This window comes from Triturus cristatus, chromosome 9 (genome assembly GCF_964204655.1).
Source record: "Triturus cristatus chromosome 9, aTriCri1.1, whole genome shotgun sequence".
NCBI classification, from domain to species: Eukaryota; Metazoa; Chordata; class Amphibia; order Caudata; family Salamandridae; genus Triturus; species Triturus cristatus.
This window is the reverse complement of record NC_140592.1, coordinates 272775993-272803064: the sequence shown is the minus strand read 5'-3', so window position 1 is coordinate 272803064 and position 27072 is coordinate 272775993. Positions and strand designations below refer to the sequence as shown.

Genomic DNA, 27072 nt, shown 5'->3' with positions numbered 1-27072 from the left:
CTGAAGCGCAGTATTTGACTGGTGTAAAACATGTGTTGTTGTGTGTGTGTGTGGATGCTTTGGATAGAGAGTGAGAAAAGACCAAAGAGACATATTTTGTCATTAAAATGTTAAGTAATGTATAGTAAAGAGTTGTGAATCAATGGAGCCGCCAGACAATTAAAACACCCTCTCACTTTGATCCATCCCTTGAGGGCGAAAGGGTGAGTGAAGACAATAAGCCCTACCCACCATAGATGGTCCCTTTATTCTGCCTTCCATTCCCCTAAATCAACAATCTTTATGGCTTTCATGCATCTATTACTCTTCTCCTGCTCCAGAAATCTATACTTTTACCATTCAGTCCATACAACCTTTCATTATTAGTCATTCATCTTTCCACACACACGTGCAACTGTTCATCCATCCTTTCACCTATCCAGCCATTCTTTTTCATCTATCCACCAACTCACTCACCTTTTATCAATCCATCCTTTCACCCTTCCTTCCAGTGGTCCACTCATTCATTCAGCTTTTCACCATTCCAGCCAATTTTTCACCCACCTCTGCAAATGTTGTTTTACCTTTCCATCCACCAGTCCTGTAACCTTTCCATCCATCTTTTCATCCTTTTGACCCTTCCTTTTTTGTGACTGTTTCCTCCTTCTTTTCAAACGTCCTTCATTTCACTCTCCCTTACCAGCCCTGTATCCATTTTTCTCTTTGTCTCCTCATTTCTTTGCTGTAATTAACTTTGTATCCCTGACCTCTGTCATTGTTTTCCCTTAATTTTGTTTTATGAGCTTTTATCTGCAGGGCTGAAGACAGGACAGGCTCATAAATAACGGTCAACACTACTGATGCTTAAGCTGCAAAAGGGGGTGGCTCACGATGACATTGTTGGCAATGCCCCAAGTTCTGGTATGAGGTGGAGAAGTGGTACGTTGTGGATCACGGCCACCTATATGTGTAAGACAACAAGTTATCTAGAAGTGAAAGGAAGGATTCATTTTATGGAATGAGAGGAAACTTTGTGAACCTTGTCAATGAAGGCTGTCCCGGTAGAAATTTGACTAACTAAGGCAAGAGTCAGAGAACAATAGTGGTGACTCGGGTTAGATGGGATGGTGGACTGTTTAGTGAAAGGTTTGCTTTGTGCCAATAGCGCAAAAACAAAACTACAAGGAGGGTAATTTGGGTCATCTGTAGAAGTGTTCGGTGAACCTTGGCAGAAATGGGCATAGAAGCGGTAGGACCTTTTGATTTGCTGCAACCACTGGAAATATTTGTGATCATCTCAGTTGACTATGCGGGCTACAACCATGTTTCTCAACTCAGTAACTAGAAGCGCTGTAACTGATTTCTTAAGGGATGAATGTGTCAGGGAAGGAGTGCCCAAGATCATAGTGACCGACATTGGAGTTCAGTGCACCTCTAAGGAAAAGTGTGGTTTCCTGAGGGGATTAGCAATTTCTCATCACCGTACAGCTCTTTATTTACCCCCAGTGAATGTCTAGACAAAGGGCTCTTACAGTCTGGAAAAAAGGTCTGTGCAGAGGACTTTACAGAAGAGTGTGCTTTTGGTTAGATCAAACTGTGGGAGCACACAGAACTACGCCTAGGTATTTCTCCTAAAGAAAGTATGAGAAGAAGGACCACTTTCAAAATGAGCCTTGGCTGGTTATGGGTGGGAAGAGGGAGTTTGATTGTAGGAGTGGAGGAAATAAAGTTCAAGGCGCAGAGACAATGAAGGGAAACACAGACTGTTACAGCTGTACACAAAGCCGTGTTGAGATGTCCTGGGTTTTTCAAGGAAGGGACCTCAAGGAACATATGCCTTTCAGGCATGGGAGTTAAGGAAGAAGGTTTAAAACTCTGGTGATGATTGGCTTTGCCAGAGCTCCTCCACAAAGATTTGGTCATTAAATCATGGTCAACCTTTCTGGCTTAGCAACCCAAGGACTACGCTTCTTGTGTGGTGTTTGCCCCAGTTAAAGAGCAGAAGAATAACCCACTGTCAATTTTTATAGCAAGACACTTTGGAGAAATTATACCCTTGTTATAATTAGAACAGCTACTCCACGTGAATTATTGCTCCAGAAGAGTAGTGCTCTGGAAAGAAATTATTTTTTGACAATTAACCATTAGCCCATCTTTGTAAATAAGATGTTTTTCTTTTCAACAAGTAATGTCAGGGTGAGCTTTCCAAATGTGATTAGCTATAACCTCTTTTTTGATACCTTTAAGGATACCCTAGCCATTAGAGTATGTTTATTTTTTTTAGAATGGCCATTAAATATATTATTTATTTCTTCCCTGAAGATGGCCCACATTCTAATTCTTATTTCTTGCATGCCACAAAGACATGTACTTCACTAAACCCTAATTTAATAATTACATCGAATATACCAACCGCTTGCCTTAGCTGACATCAGCCTACTGCTTTTACTGATAAAATGTCAATCCCCATTTTATTATATTACGTTTGTCCCTCAAGACTAGCTGGAACAAAGAACCAGCATACCTTCCAAAAACGGGGTCCTCACTGGACCCCCTCCAGAAACCTCTTACCTGCAGAACTTGCACCGTATGTAACTGCATACCTTCATATGGGAAAAACACAGAGGCCAGCCACGGGGTACGGGGTTCCAACTCCAGATTTATTTGTAATCACAACTTCAAAGAACCAATTCACCTCCATTTCAAAACTATTGCAAACGGACTTGTTCAAGATGGAGATGCATGCAATAAATTCAGGGGAAGCAAGTTAATATCAGAAAGTGGTTGCACCCAGTATCAGGCTGCCCTGCTGCTTCAAAATGTCGATTCTTCACATCAACAGTACAGTGTTCTTAAGTAGCCACAAGGTGCCATTTTGCACTATGCAAAAAACCAAAATAAATAAATGTGTTACTACAACTTCTCTGTATGCTCCAGAGGCAGTCTGCAAAGCGTCTGATATTCATTGTTCTCTGTCAAACAGTTCAACACCTGATTCAGTTACAGAAGGATCACACGCATGCACAGCTTCTCGAGGGCCATGTGCAGGAGCTGTGGTGCTCTGCATCATTCTGATGAGGCAGCGGATGCACTCAGTTCCTCGTTCTGTAGTGGCCATTTGCAAAAGATTTCAAAGCAAGGATCCTGGGGTGTAGCACATCAGCTTCACAATGAGGAAGCTGGTGTCACTTTACAAAAATAAAAAATGTAAAGCATGAAGCAAGCTCAAGGATCTCAAACTGACTTTTGAATCACAAGCAAAGATTCTGCAAAGGCATTGCTTGGGTACAGGCCTCCTGATGTCTCTTGCGGTGATCTTTAACAAGAGGTGTGTGCGTCAGGTTATCCACTCAGCACAGAAGTCACTTGCAAAACCACAAGTTAAGAAGCCGCTGCAAGAATCTGATCAAAGCAGGATCAAAACAGGTCAGGGCCTTTAGTCAGTCTCTTGGAACATCTCCGAAATATTACAATTAGGCTCTGGGTTTATTAAGACAGCTAATCTACAAGCAGGGAAGTAAACCACTTTCTTCAAATGAAGCAGTCTTTTCTTTGAAGTGGTGGATACCCCTCTGGATGAGAGAGAGTCTTCCTCTTGTATTAGTAGCCATTCTCTAAGCAGGGGAGCACAGTTCCTTTGGCTAAAAACACAACAGTGGATAAGGGAAAAGGGTACACTTGAATCCAGTGCAGGGGCAGTTTGAATCTGGGTGGTCGGTTGGTCAGGATTCAAGTTGGCAACTGGGCATTTAGGTGGTGGTGTTACGACCTTGCCTATTCAGCACAATAGATCACAGAAGTGGGTAGGTAGTCCATCTCCTTGTATATCGTAATAAGTATTATTCCATGCCTTTGGCCACAGTCTCTGTTCATGTGTTGCTCTTGTCAAGTCACATGCTGAGCTGCATGAGCAGTACTGGTGCAGGTCAAGTAAGGACAGAGTTTTCTTGCTCTAGTCAAAGGATCGGACTACAAACCAAGACAAATGCACTAGTCTTTCCAACACATTTTACTGTGCAGGAGCGGTGGGGAAATGCAGAGAGAAAGGAAGGCAGTACCTCAAACTGAACCATATGCTTCCACTAAGCCCTAAGGAAGGTACTACACACTAAGGGGCCACATGAATCCAGCGGTACCCTGGATCAGGTGTACCCAATCTCTCCTGACCCAAGCACTTTCATGCACATCACATACAGAGACATCAATTGGCCAGGTCATGATCTAGTACTCAAGATTACCAGTCACAGGCAGCAAGCAGGTGATGTTCCCATGAGGTGTAGCTAAAAAGATTTCTACTCCACACTACTATAATAAGTTGGGACATATATCTTGTAGTGAAAAAGCTTGGTCATGTAGCGGTGGGGCCCTATCGGCCACCATAGTCTAGTATTTTATTAGAAAGCAACATAGCACAAAAGGTTAGAAAACCTGTGAGATGGGTTTTCTGCACACAAAAAACATACCATCTCTGCCAGAATGTGATGGAAGGGCATTTCAATTTGAGATTTCTATTACTAAAAGACATGCCACGGCCTTCTTGTTTCCACAAAGCCTCACTCACATTGTAGAGAAAGTTTAACAAAGCTTGTTGGCTTCCTCTGGGGAAAACGCAAATATGAGTAAGGTCTTAAGGATCAAAACATAGTTCAATGTACCACTCACTTCAGATGTCTTGCGGTAAACATTTGGCCATGAGAATAGTTCTAAATCATCATGGAGGTGTAGTTTTGAAGGTCATGAAGCAAAAGCTGGTAATTAAAAATACATCTTAAGGTGTATGGTGTATGTTACTATGTGCCAAGCCACACTTTGCCTATAGAGGCAGTCTTTGGGCATTTGAATTTACTGAATTCAGTAGTTCTGGAAAAGCTGCATCCAAGGTACTGACCATAAACAGCATAACCCCAATCTCCTCTTTCCCCTCTAGCATAACGATGCACTTCATGATGGAGTTCACAGAACAACATTTCTGGGCAGTTAGCCAGAGCCCAAGCTACGAGTTAGCTGCTAGCTACTGGACGTTGCAGCTCATGCTAATGAGTAATTGGATTCATTGGAAGGCTATTTAAAGATGGGCATCTAATCTATAAATGTTAAGCTATGTTTTTTGGTTGTTTGTCTTTTATTGCTAGCTGCAGTTACAATACTGTGCCATTTTGCCTTATATTACATGGAAATTAAGTTTATCCACCAAAAAATTAAAACAAAGATTAATAGTAGTAGTCCCTTGCGCATAGAGTCTGTCAACATACTGTGAATCATACCCAATATTTCTAAGGGGGATCAATGGTTCTGCAGTGATCACAAGAACAAACCAGGAAACTAGCAACAAAAGTTGGCTTTACTTTATCCAAACCCGTAGGTCTGTATCAACAAAGGGAGCTATATTCAGCATACTTGCAAGTCCATGATAGGCAGTGTCTAACCCTCACGACTGGAAAACCCACCCAGTGGAGTGCCTTGTGCAGGTCTCTCACTGCCTAGCCTAAATGTCGGGGACACCCTTCTTTCCTTCGAAGATCCTGCATTTTAGCCTCAACAACTGTACCATTGTCTGAATAATGCAGACACTGGAATTAGGCTGGACAATAAAGAATCACACTACATCTTGAGACTTCAAAACCCCGACCTCCAGATCCCAAACAAACCACTTAACCTCTGCTGCCCCTCAAGGTTACAACTAGTCAGCCTGGAAATTACAGCTCCTGTACCAGATTATTTCCACCCTGCTGTGGGCAAGCTCAGTAACAGTTGGAAGGGCACCTCACCACACTGTTATTGTGAAGGGTAAAGTAGATAGAATCACAAAGGATTACATCAGGGGAATGCAGGTCCATGTGGAAGGAAGGTGAGGTTATTACGTTTTACAAATTTTTTGATCAGACATCCTCTCTCAGAATCTATCTACTATGCACAAGGAGGAGACCCCAACATACAGCAAAGCTTTTATTTTAGGACCTTTTAACTAACTTTCACTTAACCGTACCTTTACACCCAAGATTAATCAAGGACAAATTTGCATCAAAACTAATGATTAAAAAACACTGCAATCAGCCTGCCCTTTAGAATCATTGTGATCATAAATCATATCCAAGTTTTTAGAAAGGTGTACACGAATCCAGACTATTTAGAGAAGATGAAGCACTGAAAATATATTTAACACCTGTAAGAAAACAGGTGTTAAATTCTATTTCTATCTGTTCTTAACTGAACAATGTAAGATACATCTGTGAATAGAGATCATAAGAAATTGGACAGCTAACCTATGGGCAAATTAACTTTGCAACCTATACAACATAGGGCTAAGTTTATTATGCAGAGTGCCCATTTACATATGTAAAGCACATAAGTATAAACTTACCACAGTGGTTTCCTTTCTCCTCTCATTAAATGATAACTACATCTCAAAGGCAATACTGTCACAGGAGGTATGTTGTTATAAACGCTCCAGAAACTCTATACAGAAAATAGAAGAGTTTAATGATTATTTCAGCACACAAATGCAACACCTATTAACATCACCAGACCACAAAAAATTTAATTAACGTTTAACATGTCATGAATTTCAAAATTAGGTAAAATGTTTTTTTTTATAAGTTTTTCAATTTTTTTGTACAACTGCACAGAGACTATTTCCATATTGATAAATATCTTCAGATTGTAATATAATAATATTGAATCTAATAGATCTACTATGTCTACAAGCATAACGATTAAGGTTATACACACAAAAAAAGTGGAAAAAGCAGAACATAAATAGATGGCATAAGCAGATCTTAATCAGCTGTGTATATATTTTCCAGTAACACACATTTAGAATATATATACATCCAAACATTCCACATTATTGCATAATAAATTAATATCCAGTCAATTCACAAATTCATAACTGGAGCGCAGACTTGTCTTAGTCGTTCTTTCCGGGCTACCTTTAAAAATAGCTAACTCCACTCTGCTTATATCCAAAAATTCATTCCACCAGCCATTTACCAGAGGAGGACTCTGATTTTGTCAAAGGCGACCAAAATTATCATGAACAAAACAGCAACATTTTGCAGTGGAATCTCCTTTGAACTACATGCCATTATTAATTTTGTAGAGTTGGGGAAACAATTACATGAATGATTCTAGATAGCTCTATAAATACTTGGTGTCCAATATTGTGTTAGTAGAGCCTAGTTAATCCGTTCCTAAATCCTTTCAGGAATTGTAACTTAAAGTTGAAATCACTGGGGTCTCCGGTGCAGTGGCATAGCTGCAAAGTGACCCCACATCAGATGTGATTCTCTCAGTCAGTCTTGGATTTTTATCCAACAGAACAATGTGTTTTAAAACTTGTAATTGAAATGTCAACAATACATACATGCTCAAATACACATTTCGTAGGTTGAAAATCCAAGGCTAGCTGGAGGAGTGAAAAATGACAGGGCCAATGAGCTATACAGGGATTTTCAGTTATCCTCCTAATTTAAGGACCCTCTTGGATCAGAGGCCTAAAGGAAGGTACCACAAACAGACTGAAGACAAAATTCCTGTGATTGGAGGAAAGAAGTGGCGTACACTAGGAAAGCACAACATTTATATTTACTAACCCATGACCTGTCCACTACATTAGGGAAAAAAATGAAGTACCCCCATACACGTAGGAGGTATATTTCATGTCCCCTCCAAGTTTTGAACCTTCAAAAGTCACTTGTGTTGTGGCTTGTGTATGAATGTTGTCTAAGAATCCTTCAGTGACTTATAATAGAATATTCAGGTTTGTGTGCATTTTATCCCTATTTATTAACACGCAACTGTCTATGCCAGCGATTCTTAACCTGGTGTCCACAACACCTACTCAGGCAGTCTACAACAGTTAAAAAACTTAAATATTAGAAGAGTAAAGCACATGTACAAACAAAAGGAAAATGTTTAATTTTAAAACACTATCTAAAATTGAAAAATTAAGAGTCCAAAAACTAAGCTGATGTTCTTATCTAGATTTGTGCAAGCAGTGCAAGTACATAAAACGGAATCTAAAATGGACACTTGGAAGCCTCAACTGGCGCGCTGGTATGCGTAGCCAGAAAGTGAGAATGCATCAGAAGGGAAATAGAGAAACTGATATGTTAGAGTCTGGTATATCGCTTGCTCTTTCGAAATGCATCTAAATTTAGATTTATTACATCTAATCTATTAAATTTGAATGTTGGTTTAATGCATATTGGTTTCAGTATGTTTCTGCATTGTTTTGAGGTACAATTTGAAGAATTTGCCTAAGGGGGAGGTCGGTATGGATTCAGTGGGGGTCCCTATAGGTAAAAAGAACTGCTCTTCCATGCAATCCAAAGAGAAGGAGACACACATTTGGTAAACTAACGCTACCTGAAGATATAGTGTGATTTTACATAAATCACTATGACAAAACGGCATATTCAAACCTTACCTGAATTGTTTGCACTGTATAAATTTTCTTTAAATTTGATTCACATTCTGCAGCTGTGGTTCCAGGCAGTGACCTAAAGGATAAACATATGATAAATAGGTTAATAGTTTAGGTTGCCCTAAATATATCCGAAGATGTGACGCTGAAAACCTGGTGGTTCGTGCAAGGGAGTTTGGGTTCAATGTGGTGATAAACAAAGAATGTTCTGGAGTGCGTTAAATTTAAAATGAATTACGATTTAAGGCAGTATACACAAATAAAAAAATTCCACGTGGCTCAAGTAGCCAAGTGCTTTCAAACAAACAGAACAAAGAGTTTGTGATGTATTAATTTATAGATAGGTTGCTTTCCCCTCACCACCTTAAGAAGTGACACTCAAGTCTGTAAAATATGTAAACCATTTATAAATGAGCGCATGCAGCTACAAGCTACATCTTGTTTGCCAGCTGTACTTTAGATATCGTTCGTGTAAACAGGCCAGCCAATGTAATAGACGGGTCAAAGGAGATGCCGGGGAAGGAAAATGGAATCTCGCCAAATGGATATATTTAGCTTAGCGATCTTTTCAAAAGGATTCAGTCTTACTCAAGAGTATATAATGGGCAATTGCAAACTAAACTTGTAAGCGGAAATTTATGATTTGCAGTTTTGGGTGTTGGAGTAAAGACTCATAGACATGCAAATTCAAAGCCCAAGTCCTTAAACATCTTGCATTAGAACACTAGAGAGCAATATTTTACCAGATACATAGATAAGATTACAAAGCAAAGGAAATAATATACAATTATATAAGATCATCTGTCAGACACAATGAAATGCTTCAGGTAAGTATATTAACTTTTCATACAACTACTTTACGTAGCAATAGAAGCATGTAGAATGTCGGGAGAAAGACTGCATATATGATGAGCTTATGTAATGTCATGATACATGTATATTATGTCATATACCAGTACTTCACAATTTTTTTTTTAAACCAAGGTGCAATTTGTATAACGACAAACTTACGCGACACACCTAGCTTTAATGCACACGAGAAAGGTCCATTTTTTAATGTAATAGCAATTTTTTTGTATACAACCACACCTTTTGATATTGGACCAAGTCCAATATATTCCTCTGCCCATAAAGGTGGCAGATGGTGAGCTGTACTGAGACTGGAGCTGATGCTGGCCTGAGGCATCCGTTCAATAAAAATCACAAGGATTTTTTTAAGAATAGTGGTGTCAATACCACTGATTTTAACAAACATGGAAAACCCCTTCCACAACAGAGTATGAGGTTTGGCCACATATCAACTTCTATGTTAAAACATTTTTGCTATTTTATATAGAGTGAACACGGCCCAAGAGCACTTTACATGAGCACTAGATTACACTGCAGGTCACATTCATTTTATTTAAATCTCAGATTATTAAAGGATTTGTCCAGAATCTAAGAATGTTCAGCCAACATCTGCACTTGTACTTAGTTCCCCAGATCCAAAGTCAGCAGCTCTGGCGGTTAGGCCACACCCATATTTCTCAATGTTTGTGTGAAAGTCATACACAAGTGGTATGGTTGTGTATGCTCACGTATAGTGAGCACATTTTCTATTGAAATGGCTTTGTGAAGTCAAGAAACAGCAGCCACAAATGTTGGAATGTTCACTCAGAGTCTTGCTTGGGAATACTTGCAAGGGTTGTTTTTACAACTGGACTTCCAGACATAGTTCAGCACCTTTGCACTGGGGCACAGACATGCCTAATGATTTAAAATATCACTTACATATAGACCGGTATTTCGCGACCCACAAAAACCAGCTTACGACACTAGTAGGACCCGACCCACAGTTTGGAAGATGCCGTCATACTATTTATCAGTCATCTCCATCTCTACTTACCTATTCAAACTAAAATGTCCTGTACTCCGACCTCCGTATGCTATGTACGACATTTCTAACAGAAATGCTCTAAATTGTGTGAATAATAAAATAATTTGATGAAGAAAATTTATTATGCAGCAACTACTCCACACAATCTCTTGGCCAGGGCAACCGTTTCTGAAGCTTCGGGATACTTGAGGACCCCTCATTTTGTGTAGAGACCATGCACTAATTTGTTATTTTTTGTATTTGCAAAGTGTTTACAGTGCATTTAGGTGCAGAGTATCAAAGTGATTTTACATGCTTTACTAGGGAGAACAAGAATAACTCAAGCCGAGAGCCGGAATAAAGAACATGTTGATAGGGGTCGGGACATAACTTATAAGGGATTCGAAAAGCTGAGTTCGAAGAGGAAGGTTTCTCTTAAAAACAAGAAAAGAAAAAATTTGGCAGTAAATGCAAGGACATGGATGCCGTTCCGGGGTTTCTGTTCAGAACGTTTAGGTGGCACTTGCATCTCTTCCATTCGCAAAGGAAATGCTTTCAGAGAGAGGACTTGTGTTCGAAACGGAGAGTGTTGAATGTAATAAACCGGCTTACTTTTCATTTTGGCTTCCATGGTTAGTGAATGTGTCCTGTTTTTGACAGAGGTGAGAGGCAATTCCATATACGATTGCTTTTACTGTGGCGGGTGTGAAATTTGGTACCTCTAAGAAACAAGATTTCCACCTACTAGACAGCCACCTACTAGACAGCTCATGCACTGCCTGTTGCAAGGCATATTGTGGCTTACCCAGAACATAAAGGGACTTGGATCCCATCCTTTGTTTACTATTGTTTGGCTTTCTTTGTCAGTCTCATTAGCCTGCTTCTTATCGGTGTCCCAGCTGGTCAATTTTGTGTTTGTTACTACCGTGGAGGATTGCCCCTTTGCAATCTTTGACTGGCTGGCATCACTGCTTCCCCTGCTTGTCTTGTGTGAAGCACGCTGTAGTATCTTCATGTTATGTTTATAGTGTTCCACTTTACCTTGTAAATAGCTGCTACGCCAGTGTGAGTGTTCCGTGTGGAATGTTGGTGTGATTGACATGAGTGGAATGCTTGGGTGCCTGGTGTAAGTGAGACAGTTGGAAGATGGGCTGAGCAGCTAGCAGGCTGCTCCTTGTGGGGCTGTTACTATGGATGTTAAGAACTTGATACATGTCCTAAAGACATCTATCGGCTACGTCTGTTGTGTCACCTCTACGCATAGAACGTACTTATGGCAATGGGAATATTTTACATTTTGTAATCTTGGCAATGTGTTTCTTGAAGGTGAGAAGAGTATGGCTCCAAATGACTTGGCATGGAGCGAAAGTTGAGGTCTGAAGCCATTAAGGTTCATGTCACCGAGCCAAGTATGGACTACTTCTTGCTTATTATTCTTGGCAAGTAGCAGAATTTCTGTCTTCCTGAGGTTTAGCTGGTGCTGGGCTTGGAGGTCTGGATAAGGTGCAAGCCGTGTTAGAAGTGTTGGATGCCTGGAGCAGACCAGAATCTCAAGTGGAGTTGTGCATCTAAATGAGATTCCTTCTAAAGGTTAGTCCATTTGTATCGAAGTGCTCAACATTAGGGCTAGAACAAGAATAAATGTAGTGGAGACTGCACAGACTCCACAAACAAAAAGATAAAGCACTATACTTTTTGGAACATCCCCCCGTGATGACAGGCTAGCATAACAAGATTACACAAACCAAAGATGCAATGGTGTACAGGGTGGCTCAATGTACTGTATCGTAATATTTATATAGCGTTTAGTACCCCTATGTGGAGCACTGAAACTATTGCATACATGGGTAGTATGCTACACTATGTAGGGTGTGTGCCTGGAAGGATGTTGCCTTTGTTTTGATACTATGTAGGAAGAGTTTCCATGTGATGCGTGATTACCACTGAGGCGCATTTTTTGTGAAATGGAATGCAGCGCTTAGCAGTGATGGTTGGAAGTGTGAGAGACAGGCGTGTGCGCAGTTTATGATTTTCAGTAAGGTGGCAGCTTTGACCAGGCCCCTTTATGGTATTTCTTATCTTCTTCATAGTCCAGTTAACTGATTACTGCATGGTGTTGTCCATTATGAATTTTTTTTTAGGTCTCGCCTGGCGTTAGCATCGCGCATGCGCTCTGCTCGCCATGCAAGGGCTTTTTGGAATCGATACGGATTCCATGCGTGCACGCGGGCGGACAGAAGATGTGCACGCGGGGACTGGATGCTTCACTGGCAGCGTGACACGGAGGACTTTTTTTGGGCTCGGCAAACTACGAAGAACCCGGATGCAACTCTACAACAGAGGTCTGTCTATTTGGGACTGGTCTAAATTGTGTAAAGTCTCAGCTTTGTGAAAAGATTCTAGTATGTTGGAAATCTGATTCAGGTAGAGGTTTCGCCAATAAATCAGTGCCAGTACACTGTGTGCTAATAGTGAACTGTTACTAGCAAAGCGTGCGCATGAAAAGCACTAACACCACTTTGCATTTAGTACTTACAATGCAGCGTCTCTCGCGTAGGTCTTTTTACAGATATTGTTTTGTGTGATTACAAATGATCATAGACTATGATCACGTTTTGTGTGCCTCCAGGATTTGAAGAACAAACGTCACTGGATTTATATGATGCATCTCCTTTATTACACATTCAGCCGCTGTGTTTTGCTTCCGCGTGCCAATGACCCGTTGACCTTCTACATTAACCCATTGGCCTTCTTCACGTCTTTAGGGGTGTCAAGTTGTAGGTATGACTGGCTGTCAGTACGTGTAACATGTTAGCGTGAAGTACAATGCTAATCCTGATAGCTTTGGTCTTAGTTTACTGTGCTCCGAGCAGTGGGCTCCGCATGTAAACCTGCAGCACTGGGTTGCACAGATGGTGAAAATTGTGCAGCACCAAACCTACAGAGTTGCATGTCGAAGTTATTGGTGGTTCCCATGCAAAAATGATGGTTTAGCACAATAGCAAGTGTTGGTCTATTGATCAAAGGCAAAGTAAGTTCAGTATCGCGTGAAAGTAGCATTTGTGGTACAAAACCTGTATAAATTCCCTTGTCAAAGCAATCAGGTTGAGGTGCATAAATGTGTCATTTCGCACGAATTACGCATTATGCAAGGGAATATTACACAATATTATGCTTGCCAAATGTTTGTGTCCGATTTCATTTGGTGTTAGGCTTGTTCACACAAATCCAGATCATGCGGTCTTAGTTGAGTGGCTTTGCATCAAATTCCAGTGCTCTTAGTGCTCACCCATCGCGTAGCGCCAAGACGCCTCTTTATAAGACATTTCATTCATTCATTCATTCATTCATCCCCACTAAGCTCCACATGCGTACATTAGCTGGGGGAGGGTGTTGGTCCTCTGCAATGAGACGCATATTCGTCACTTAGTTAGTGCACATTAATCAGACCCTCCAGGATTTTGTGATTTGCAAAAAAATTGCGAAATCGCTAATTTTATAAAAAGGCCATGATATTTACTAAACCGCCTGTGAAATTTGGAGAATGTGAGAGGGGGGATAACAATACAAAAAAGCAACGCGTGTCCTTACACTCCGAACACAGAACAAACCATGGCACGGGAAGCTTGTGTACACCAGGACAACAGCGAATCGCCGGCGAAGAACAGTATGTACTCGAAGACAATTGTGCACCACTGAAAGGGGTTTTATACAACACACAAACTAGGCTGGAGGCTGTCGGAGTGCCCCCACAGGACTATGGGAACGGGGTGTCGTACACCTGTGGCCCATGAGCCAGACCCCATTAGGATTTCATCATCCAAGAATGACATAGCCAACTTGGCAATGTTCAAATGGAGTCTGGGTGTGGAGCGCCCATTCACACCTGCGTCAGAAGCAAAAAGGGACAGTTTCAGTCTGAAACTTGCCAATTTACTCTTTCCTAAGGGTACACGATCCAATAATGATTATTGATCCCGTAAGACTAGAGTACCGCTTCTCAGAACAACAGTACGTGCCCTCAATGACTCTTTTAGACTCTTTGCAGAACTGAAGGGGGCGCTATGCTCCGTGGATGGCAGCAGCACCTCCCAAAGGATGGCAGCACTGCGCTGTTTTTCACTCACTACTGATAGGGAAAAGAACCGCCCGTGGCGGCGCTGCACTGGCATGTTCCACTGAGGGAGCCATCATGTGCCATGGAAAGCGGTGCTGCGCTATTGAAAGGTTGCAGACTGTTGAATAACAGCACAGCCCTGCGGTACAGCACTGAAGAGGGTGCTATGCACACTTGATGGAAATATAAACGTCTTGGTGGCAGAGCTTCTCTACTGGCAAGAAAAGAATGCTTCGATTGCACCACTGGGGCAAGGGGGGGGGGGGGGGGGGGGAAAGAGTATTATGCACTGCTTCACTGATGGAGATGGCGCTCTAGGCGGCACAACTGCACGGCTCTGCAACACTGATGGGAGCAATTATGTTCACTGAACCCCAGCACTGTACTTGTGGCAGGGAAATGAACCCCGTGGGGGGGGGGGGCTTTGTCCTGCGGTACTCCACCGAAGGAGTTATGCGTCTCATGTTAAACCTTTATATCATTGCTGTACTGCTGACACAAAAGTGAAACCTCTGGATTACAGCGCTGCACTGGGGTGCACGGCACGCATCACGGATAGCTGCACTGTACTACCGACACTGAGCTGAAACCCATGGTTGGCAGCACTGCTCACCACCAGGGTGTTATGCACTCCTGTACCTCAGCGCTGCTTCACTAATAGGCATCTGGACACTGCACTTGAGGGGGAGTCGGTACACACCCCAGACACCAGCACTGCACTACGGGCCCAAAGATCACCCTGTTGTCATAGGTTTCCCCTTTCACATGTGCTGCAGCACACTCCATCGATTCTGCGGCTCTGGGCAGGATTTACCAAGCATGGCTCTGCCAGCGAGTGGTGGCAGGGCCACTTCAGTCTCACTGATCGTGACGTGCAACGAAGCATCAAGTGGTCTAATCTGGTGCTAAGCACTTCACCCTGCTGGGCTACCTGTCCTGTGTGCTTATGGTGCGTGAACACCTCAGTGTTATGGAGGAGCATAGGAATGTCCTTAAAAGTAATTGACATGCAATTCCCCCGAAAAAAAGCCAGAGATGGCACACTGCTGCGGAATCTAATCATGGGTCTCCTAACTGTTGGGAGGCTGAGAAAGCCATACGTTTAAATGAAGGAAGCACTGGCTCCTATAGATTTATTTAATGCAATTTTATATAGTGTGAAATTTACCCAAAGGTGTCAGAGAGCTTTACAAAAGAACTCCGAAAGTTACAAAAGGTACTCGTGATGGAATTTACATATTATCAAGTTACACATACAATCACGATTATAACAAGTATTTGCAATGCAACAGGTCTCGCATTTGCGAGAGTTTAACCTATTTGCATTGTAAATGACAATGCCTTTTTATTTATGTTTTCAAAACCAAAACGTAAATAAAAGGCATTGTCATTTACAATGCCAATAGATCAAACTCGCGTAAATGCCAGACCTTTGCATTGCAAATGCTTGTTTTATATTACTTGGCCTAAACAGGCATAGATCAAAAAGAGAAATGGCGAAGAAACCTGCTGGGGTATGCATGTATAACTTAAGCAGAGGTTGTGATCCTTGAAATGAGGTGTGGGTAATCTGCATAGATAATAGGGGTTAGGGCAAAACATACATGTGGCTTAAAGTAGGTCGTGCTCAGAGAGAGAAGGCATGCAGAGAATGGAAAGAAATTAGAGATTTGTTCGAAAGATAGGTAGCATAGCATGGAAAACTGTAGAATTAAACAACAATATTTGCATGTGTTGCAATACCACTGTTTGTCATGAGAACTCAAGCATGCGCACACGCACGGTCACCACCCACAGGTAAATGCAATTTAAAAGGTTTTGTTTCCTCCATAAAATCTGAGAGAGGGCACCACCAAAACAGGAATTGCATATTTTGTATGTCTGTGCTAGAGATGCTCCTTTCCTTTCCCTCTGATAACCAGGGCAGTTTTAGTGAGTTGAAGCAAAGTAATGCTTCTCAGGACAAAGCATTGGGCCCGCCTACAGCACCCATAATATATGCACAATGAAGTGCAAATTGTTGCATCTGGCTGTCGTTTAGCCTTCCTGTAGCAACAATTAGACACACAAAGAAAAGGACCTACCTGTTCAGAGATCACCCACCTGAGTAACAAACTGCAGTCTCACCCTCCCATTTTCCATCCACCAAACCTGCAGTGCTCAGGAAACACAAGTAATCAGCAGCCTCATTCTAACAGGACCTCACTGAAGTTTTAATGGGAGCCCTGCCTGCATCGTAACCTACTTCACTGTGGTCTCTACCATCAAGCCATAGAATGCATTAAATACACCTCTATTTCCTGGGACCGGGGGCCTTCCCCACCCCCATCCTCTGCTTCGTGTTGCCAATGTTCACCTAGTTACTGAAAACATCACAACGTGAAATAAAACAACTAGAACGCAAAAGGCTGCCTCAAATTACATATACAGTTGGAGAGGGCTCATTTCTGAAATGTACCTCATTACCAAGGAATATCTACTTAGGTTAATTTTTTACTGGCAATAAAAATGGCACTCAGTGTCACACACAAGACAATTAAATGCACACCTAAACAGACTGTAAACACAGACATGTCGCATATTAGAAATTTCAAAACGTGGCTATCGTAAATGGGAAGAAATGAAAACGCCCATTGTGACCATCTGTAAAGCTGCTGGCAGCATTTGTTACACAATCCCAAAGGAACAGCTGGGGGTCACAGGAAGACGGATGGAGACGATTGAGAGGAGTCCTAAAACCTTCTTGTACTATCCAGTGAGCCTGCTGGTAAAACGTGTTCCTTCCTGGGGGAGTCTTAGGTCTGGGGGGCGTTGAAGGTATGTTGCTAGACAACACCTTAGGAAACCCTTAGCTGATGCGACACATTTAAACAGTTACACGTTTCAACTATAGTCTACCCCTCAGCAAGAACAGCCTGAAACAACTGCTGTTTAAATTCAAAAGCTGCTTTTATTTGTAGAGGGAAAGGTCTTGTTTGCTCTGTTCCTGGTGCTATTCTTTGCACCATGAGCCCACATAGGTTCAAGGCTGAGGAACAACTAGTCGCCTCTTCTTTATGTTCTATTCCCCCCGACAAGAATCACGATGCAGGACAAATGCAAAAATCGTTTTATTTCATAGGATCCCAAGTACAGCCATTCCAGAAGTAACTAGCAGTCAACTAACAATCGCTGTTCCTATCATAACAACCCTCCTACGTGACATGGTGATTTCAATGTTCAGGAAGACAGCATTCCATAATGTAAGTAAGAATACTACAGACTGGACTCCATCAGTTCAGGAATCCAGTAAGGGAGTTTACAATTTGAGAGACAGGAATAAAATTCTAAATCCGAATTGGTATCAGTACCCTGAGAACCGTTCTTCCTTTAACAGTAGACGGACAGAAAGAAGTTGACGGATTAAGTAAAGCAGATTATGAGCGTATAGCAAGCAGAAGGACTAATCATAACATGAAGCAGAGGTCAGTGTAAAAAAAACTGGTAACCCAAGTTGTGCAGTGTATACTGCATGTGGAAGCCTGACCCACACTTGTGGTATGTTTAATCATAAATGACATATTCCCGCCCTGAAAAGATGACACTATCAGGGAGGACTCTTCCGCAGGGAAGTTCTTGACAAAAGACATACTGGAAAATGACAGTGACCGAAGAGTTACTGAGGCACATTATTGCCTAGTCAGTAAACGCACAACCTGTCTGGGGAACCCACACATTAAACCTATTTCGCTTTGGTGTCCCTAGCCAGTTTTAATCATTCACTCGCTCACCCTTTCTTACGAACCCTCAATCTCACACCCGCATTCATCATACAGCTTTATCAAAAGATCTCCGCTAAAGCGACCCTTCGGGGGACCCGTAGGGCATTGCAGCACCGGCCTGACGAGAAGCAATGCCCTATGATGAAGCATGACATCCCTTGGGATGTGTGAGGGCAATGACTTGGACTTGCCTCTATCCTGTGGGGTTTAGACCCATCCTTACTGCTCCTCTTTCTATTTCTCTTTCTCTGTGGACAACTATTGTGCCTACACTAGAACAGTTACCCACGGTTTGGTTTGAGATTACTATATGGAGCACGGGTACTGAACTATAACTAGCTCCTAGTTCCCCCGCCCCCCCTTCTTTTTTATACAAATGACAGTATCACCATTATTATAAAAATAGTTTGAGGTAAACCTTAAAGAAATACCTTTATTAGTGGGTACCTCAGGTATGATTAAACGGAAATGTGAAACCGGATGAGAACTGGATGTAATTGCCAGTTCATCCTCAATTGCCCTAATCTTTCAGCCCATTCAAGTACCAATAATTGGTCATGGGCTTTCATCAGGGCTAGATGGATCCCTACTTCTAGTGCTTATTTAAAGCATTTGAACATGGGAAAAAGAATTTCCTACCGCCAAAAGGAGTGTGAATGCAACCTAACTAAGAGTTGTGGCACCCTTGTCTGGGTGGAAGAAGACCTCTCTGTAGTCACATAATCTTCAAGGTGTGCCTGGTAGTTTCACCTACTGTGCCCTCCATTAGCCATAACAGCATAACGGGATTACCCGTAGAGCAGGTTTGATGGACAGTTTTCTGATGTTGGGTGGACCGTGCACGTCCACTATACGGGTATGTCATAACTTTAAAAAAAAATACAAAATTGATACCACTATTTACAATATCACAAAATCAAATAAGGGGAGTAGAATATTAAGCGTCAGGGTGAAGAGGTAGGGCAAGATTTATGGAAAAAGCTTTAGGTTAAAAGGTAATCTAAGTATTATGGTTAGATAAGATTTCGCGCAGCATTTAGGGATAGGTTACGATTACGGTTTAACATTCAAGTGAGATGAAGGTCACCCCTCTGTCAATTAACTCTAGCAGTACACAGTCTACAGCTGTGCACAGTTCAGTGGAGGTGCCAAGCCTGGCCTGTGGTTAGTCCCTGCATGATACCCGATACTGTGAACCTACACCCGGGGTGCACATCCTTAGGCAGTGGACAGTGGGGGAAAATCGATGGAAGGGCTGGCTTTCAGCCACACCATCTACCCAACTTTCTGCGGTCAGGTAACCCAGATGCTCACTGCATTTCGCGGTGTGCCTAGGGGCTGGCACATGACCTGGTCTGGGTAGGCCCTGTGCCACATTCCCTGCTGTCAGTTAACCCCCGTGGCACATGGCCTTTGGCTTTGCACTGTCTGAATTTGATGCAGGGCCTTGTCTGCGGATAAGCTTGCGCACCCCCTCTGCCTGTAGCCTATTAACAGTGCAGAACCTTCAGGTGTGCACAATAGTAGCGGTGAGCAAGGACTCGGTTTGCTTGTGGTCAGACGCCTTGTGCGATTCTCAAATAGTTTAAGAGTCAAGAGTCACACACCAATTTTGGTCTCTTTTCTCCCTGGTATGGGACTGGAGTTTTCCCAGCCGTTAGATACACCTTAGCACTTACATGCTATATAGATATATATATACACATACAAACACTAAAAAAACCAGGTTTCAGGGGCGTTATAGTTAGCTGGACATTTCCCTCGTACAAAACCCTAGAAATTCCTCCGTTATAGTTAGTTCAGCCAACTATAACTCGCGCCCCCGCAATGCACTGCTGAGGACGTCACATATTACATCACTCATGACATGGTCAGTGACATATATGTGACGGTGATGATAATTTATTCCATACCTACACTCACACTGCAACCCCTATAGCGTATCAGCCATATACAACTCTGGAGGTTCCAATTTCAGCATGGCAACACCGTATTTGGGCAACGGCGCCCTAATCTACACCGTGACCCTGGTCCGGTTAGGCCCTTTGTCAATTCCGGGGGCTACTTGGCCAGTTTTGGCCGGGTACACACCACATCCACGTTATCTAGGGTTCACTGTAGACGAGTTGCGGATCTTACACACCTCCTTGATTAAGGTGCACAGGGCTCTAGTACAATACGTCTCACGCAATCTTCAGGTGGGAGCACCTGGGGTTGCTGTGCAACCAGCTGGACCTGTTGAACTATTAGTCCAGTTATGGTTAATTCGGTTATGTGCAAGCGTCCTCAGAGTAAGGAAGATTTACCTTATTGGCTTGGGGAGAAATTTGACCAGCTGGAAGCAGTATTTCCAAATACAATTCCTGTGGAGAAACACAGGATTCTTACTATTAGTTTGCAGAAAGACTTAATACTCGAAGTAACTGATTGTGAAAATAGGGGTTAAGTGTTCGCGGCAGTGTATGCGAAATGTTTCGGCACACCATCTATGACTGAGCTTCCCTCTGTGATTAAACGTGTTCAGGATGAACACGGACCGGAGGCGGCTGTGGAGTTAGGGATGAGGTTGGTCGGAGTGTTTGACGTAGTTGCTGATCTGATCCTTACGAATGTCAAGGGAGATGCAGTTAACTTTCAAGTGTCTAATGATTTGTGCCTTGTCCGGAATGAGGAGAAACCCCGCGAATTACCAAAAATTATTGCAGAAGGTTATAAAACAATTGGGCGCAATAGTTTGGGTGTTAAGCCTTTCGCTAGAATACCAGCACAACAGCAGACAGACGGCTAAGTCTGCTAAAGACGACCGTTCCAATTTTCCTAAAAAGAATTGGAAAAATAAGAAACAGGGGAAGCAACAACAGACAGGGGTCGCGTGCGTCACCGGTTCCCGAACCTTCTGAGAGGACTTATGATTTGCGCGAACTCGAGGGATTTAGGTCTCCTGACAGGTTTCAGGTTCCTGATCAGTGTGCTACTCATTCTTCACAGGCAACATCGGGGTCACAAGCCGGTGGAGGAGGAAACGCCAGGATCGCGGCAGAGGTCAAGGTGCCCCGCAAGGATGTGAGCAGCCTCGTAAGGCTGACGGCAAAGGGAAACAAGACGATTTTCCTCGTCAGCACCCGCCTTTTCAGAAAAGGAAAGTTGCTGCTTTAACAGCGAGATATGCCACAGGCGGTGAGAACCCGGCTCCAGAACCAAACATGGGCAGTAACGCTGCTAGACAGCGCAGCGGAAGTTACCATAGTACGGCAAGCACAACGCCTATTTCTGGAGGCGACAGCAACTGAAACTTTCATCACAGTTGAGACAGCTGAAACCCGAGTGGCTCCCCTAGACAGATTATATGACATAGTTCTTCACATTGAGGGTGACATTCAAAGTGTAATAAAATTGATTTTTGGGGAAAATCGAACTTCTTCGTATGACATACTTTTGGCGGAAAAAGATTGGCCGCCACCTTGTGTTCTAGCCGCTCGCCGTGGAGAGGAGGTAATACTCTCCAGTTTTTCACATAACGTATCCAAGAAGCAAGCAAATGCTTTTGCAGAGGAGTGGGGTTTGGTGCATGCACCGGCTGTGTACCGAAATCAGGGGGCTGGGGTAAAGATTCTCCCCCGCATGATACCATTATGGTCTACGCCACAGCCACAACCCCAATATCCCCTCCGGCAGGAGGCAAAGGCTCCCGTAGCAGATATTCTGGATCAACTGGAGTATCAGGGAGTACTTGAGACATGTGTCACCAATGAATAACCCTCTATTTACAGTAGCAAAACCCGATGGGTCGTACCGCTTGGTTTTGGATTACAGACATTTGAACTCACATTGTTGGACTTGTGCGGTGCAGAATACCCATAGTTGAGCGTTAGTCAACAGTTTTGTTCGTAAAAAATATAAGACGACACTTGACATTTCCAACTGCTTTTACACGCACAATCTATCCCCTGAAAGCAGTCAATGGACCGCCTTCACAGCGGGCGGAAAACAAAAAAAATGTATACGTTTAGCAATGGGCTACAAAAATATCCCTGGCGCTTTCGCCGCCCATATGGTCTCTTTGTTAGATAGCATAGACAAAGACGCTTACTCATACGTTGATGACATTTATCTGACAGACGAGTTATGGCCGCATCTTTGTCGCGTGGTTCGCATCATAATATTGTTTGCGGACCACGGTTACAAGTTTAACTTTGCGAAATCACACATTGCTGAGTACACAGTGTGGGCTACGAGCTCAATGAAGGAAGAGGCGTGGCGTCTCACGTCTTGGAAAAATGTGCACGTTTGCGCCCTCCGTCTACACTGAAAAAATTAGTCTTTGCTGGGTTTTTTGAATTTCGGTAGGACTTACATCCCTGATTATGCCCAGCGTATCAAGTCCTTGTATGCTTTGATACAACCCTCTTTTTCAAAGTCCTGCTGGCTTCCGGAACATTTCACTATACTGCAATCTTTGCAGTCTGATCTTATTGAATCAAAATTCTTGTTGACTTGTGATAACCATACTAACCTGGTGATAAGAATCATCCCAGGCCATGTGGGTTTCACATACTTGACGTTTAATGAAGGAGACACAGTGCCAATTGCTTACAAGTCACATTTGTACACTTCAGCAGAATTGAGGTTTTCCTCTATTGAGAAAGTTTTAACAGCTGTCCAGATGGCGATCCTAAATGAACGCGCACTGGTGCAAGGGAAACTGATTTTGGTCGTAACACCATGTCGCGCTTTTGAAGCGGTGACAAAGGCAAGTGTACAGAACTCAAAGGCTTTGCATCCCTGTTGGATACAGTGGGCCACATCGTTGGCCTCTCCGGATGTCAGGTTTATTTTTGACTCTTCATTGCATTAACCGAATTGCGCACTTTGGTACTGGCTCTGGAGTTTGCAGATCCAAAAGTGACTACTTTAATTGTAAGCGATTCTTACTACGGTGTTAAGTCTTTCAATGACATCTTATTCTTTTTGGTCTCAAAAGACTATCGTGATTCTAAGGGCAGCGCAATTAAACATAAAATGCTTTGGGTTCAAGTCGCAGATCTTAAAGACAGTCTGCCTCACACAACTAATTTTTACTCTTGGTCATCAGTGTATAGGAGTACACGCAGTTGGCAACAGTTTGGCAGATGAAGCTGCCAAATAAGCAGTAGCCACATGTTCAGTTGCAACAGTTACAAGATCCATGAATCAGATTGATAATGACATTTTGGCAGCAATAGCTGCTACAGAGAAGGTTGATCATTATCCGCAGGGTTTCCCTTCCAAATACTCTCATAATTTAAGTCCTGATAATGTTCCTTACGTGAGAATGAACGACGTTGGTGACGTGTTGATTCCAAACGCGGACTGCAGGTCTGCACTAACAGCCTCACACAAAGGAATGGCCTCAGCGCATGCTGGAGTGTCAGCGACTGTTTCTATCTTGCAGCAGCGTTACTGGTGGAGCGGCTTAAATAAACAAACCCGTAATTACGTGCTTTCTTGTGACATTTGTGAGTAGATTAAACAGTCTATGGCAACGCGCCCACCACAAACACAGCTATGCATTTCTAATAAACCTTTTGGTTGTGTTTATTTAGATCACTGAGGTCCTTTTTCTTCAGATACTGCCTATAACTTAATCTTAGTTGCAGTTGATTAGTGCACACGCTTTCTTTGGGTTTGACCACAACGCAGTGCTGACGCCCGAACTGTCATCAGGCATTTGCGTATCTTTGTGGGAATTTTTGCATGTGGCACCTTCCATTCGGACCAAAGTCCCGCGTTCGCCTCTAAGGCGTACAAGGATACCATGCGGCCTTTGGGGGTGCAAGTCAAATTTTTGTCTCCATACAGGCCTGAGAGCAATTCGGTTGTGGAACGAATGAACCGTGACTTAAAGCAATCCTTGACAGCTAGGGCCATAGGGACTGGCAGGAACTGGTTCGGCCATTTGGATAGCGTACAACATGCACTAAATAATCTCCCTAGAAGATCTCTGGGTGGGCAGACCCCATACGAAATGCTCTTCGGCATGAAAATGTTTGTGCCCAACCTTGATGGTCTAGACATTGCGGCGTCTGCCGCATCCTTTGACGTAGATAATCATTGTGCTGTATTACAGAAACTACAAGAGACCCTTTGCAAGGCGGTCACGGAACATTTGCCCTCACCCACTGATGCTGCGCTGCAGATTCCGGTAGCCTGCTGGCTACCAAAAACCAGAGACCTGGTTCGAGAGAAGGTGGAGAACAAGAAAGTTTGGCCCCTCTTATCTAGCACCCGTCCCAGTGCTGTGGTACTGTAAAAATCGGAACCATGTAGGTGGCATGGTCCCACCATGCCAAGTTTGGTATCAGCGAACCGCAAATGAGCAACGCGGTATGTACGAGTGTTTTCATCATGTTCCACTGATGCATTCACCGTGTATACGATATTATCCATGCGTTCCATTTTACAGTAGTACCCATTTTTGTGGTTGCCCTCACATAGGCTGCGCACTAAGGCCATGCCTAGGCTTAAAGGACACGTACACCTTCGGTGACTTCTCTCTGACCTGTGCAAGCCGACTCCGCTGCCCGAGGTCAATCCTGTCCGGCCGGTTCCTTTCTCGCGGCCTAATGTGATTAGCATCAGGGCTCGACCCATCATAAAGCCCCTGTTCGGACACAATCCCTGACTAAGCTGTTTTCACACCTGACTCTGTTTCCTACTTTATGGCTTGTTTTACGAGCAGGACGTGCCCGTTTTATTGGGGTCTGCTGTTATCTGATGAGGGTTCTGAGCCTTGCTGGGTACAATAACTGCATGCTTCATGAACTGAAATGTGGGATTGTCATTATGACTCTGCTGTTCCTTTGAAACTAAAATATGTGAATGACCACTTGTAAAACAGGGGCGGTGTTGCCCCCAAAGCGTAATTTTGTGTATATAAGCAAAGACTGGTTTTTGGTTCGGGAGCAGTCTCTTGAGAACATACATAGTGTTGTACTTCTCGGACATCTGTGATTGGTCTGCAGCCAATAAAGACGTTCTTTGAATTCACCTAGAAGACTCTGTGTTTCTGTGGGTCTGAAACAAGAAGAATCCGAAGTCTTAGGGTGTGTTCCCCTGCACCGCTGGGTTCTAAAAACCCAGTACTTCAGTGCTTGGAGTGCAGGGTACTCGTACAGTCATTTTACCACCACTTCCTGGTCGAAAAGACAACCGATACATCTCAGTTGACAATGTCAAGCTACATCTGGACGATCCTGAATAGCATCACACCAGCGGTGTCTACAACAACAGTATCTAGAGATCCAGGTTTGCCCGCTTCTAACACCACGCAGGATGACACCGCCATTGAGGTGGATTCAGTTACCAATCCTTTGCTGTTACCGCCTGCTTCAACAAATAATGAAGAAACTGAATATGCATATCCCACCACAGTGTCATTGCCTGGCTTGCGACCCGAGGCCATTGATGAATCACGTTTTTCCTTTGACTCACATTCCACATCATCACAGGCCCCTTCCAAATTTTCCATTTTTGTCGCCTGGTTTAAACGCACTTATTTGGTTCCACCTTGGACTTGCATCTGGTTGTTGCTCATCACAATTTTTTTGTTCATGTCCATTGGTTTTGTGACATTTCTTTTCCTTCTGATCAAGGGCCACTATCTCCCGGAACGCTTTGCTGTTAAACTGATTGATGGAACTTTGGCTCCGCACTCTTCTTCTCACATCATGAAAAGAGACCAGACTTTTGCCACATCACTGCCTGTCCAGTTGTCAACGGCATAGTTTGGGATGCTGTAGATTTTCAAATCCATGGCCATACAGAGATAATGTCCCAAATGTACTTCGTGTTTCAATGGGTGATGTTGTGAAACATAACAAAAGATCAGATGATTGGGACGTACAAGCTGTGCAATCCTTATTTTCAGATTTAAAATACTATGCTGCCTTTGATGCTGAAGATTTGCATTTGAATACTGCAAATTATGCAGATTTATTTTGCCATCAGCACTATGGTCATCATCATCTGCATAAAGCGAACACGTTTAGAAATGTTTTCAATTACACACAATGGGAACATTGCCCGACCCCTTTGGGAGGCAGCTCTAAAATGTTTTTGTAAAAAAAATCACCTATTTTACAGATTGACACATAAAACCCTGGGTCATTCTAATTTAAATGAAATGTTTCTTCAAATTCAAAAGTGATACTCAGCCACACTAAATTATTATATTCTAAGTACTTTATGGCCGATTCAACAGTTGGAGGCTATGAGCTTTGGAAGTCAACAATTGATCTTAAATCTGTCTGGGGTTCTAAATCGTGGCAAGTGCGAGGTACAGAGGCGTTACACTGTGACTACCTCATCCCAACACAGATTTTATTTTTAAATGACTCAATTTATCAAACTACCTGTTTTGGTTTGGCAACCTCTAAATAAATGAAAGCCCCTGGTATCCCTACTCTGGCTGCGTATCAGAACTGGAGCAGTTTTACTAATTATTCCATGGACGAATTACAATCACTTTTTAAAAATGACACCTTTAATTTTTCTAGTCTGGACCCCCTAGGTTGGTTGGTGTGGCAGACTAGTTCAGATGCTTGCCAACTTCGTTCCCTCGCCAAGGCTCCTGGTTACACACAGGATAGGCCTGAACCTCGTTTTTCTAACACCCATTCATTTACTACATATTCCGTTGGAAAACTTTGTCAAAATTGGTTACAACACTTGACGCTAGCTTCAGTTAAACAACATATCTCATTATTATCAGGTGACATTGATTTGACAGATTTTATAAAGGGACCTGCTGGTCCTAGAGCAAAAAGATTTATTTATGCAGCTTACAATGAAATCTGGAAACTATCCCAAATTGAAGCAGCTTCACGTTTACAGGCAATAGATCAGGCTAATCTTGAAAAAGTACTTGCTGTTGTTGATAATAGTATTAACACACTTT

The 27072-nt window shown here is 42.8% G+C and overlaps 1 protein-coding gene across 1 annotated transcript in view; it reads right to left on the bottom strand.

The window, feature by feature from the left end:
- EIF4E3 (eukaryotic translation initiation factor 4E family member 3) overlaps window positions 1-27072 on the bottom strand; it is a 134138-nt gene that overhangs the window by 64084 nt on the left and 42982 nt on the right. The window contains exons 2-3 of the mRNA XM_085624904.1: window positions 8408-8480; window positions 6341-6435 (exon numbers count right to left, since the gene is read on the bottom strand). Coding sequence (XP_085481030.1) covers window positions 6341-6435; window positions 8408-8480 — 168 coding nt within the window. The remainder of the gene's footprint in view (window positions 1-6340; window positions 6436-8407; window positions 8481-27072) is intronic.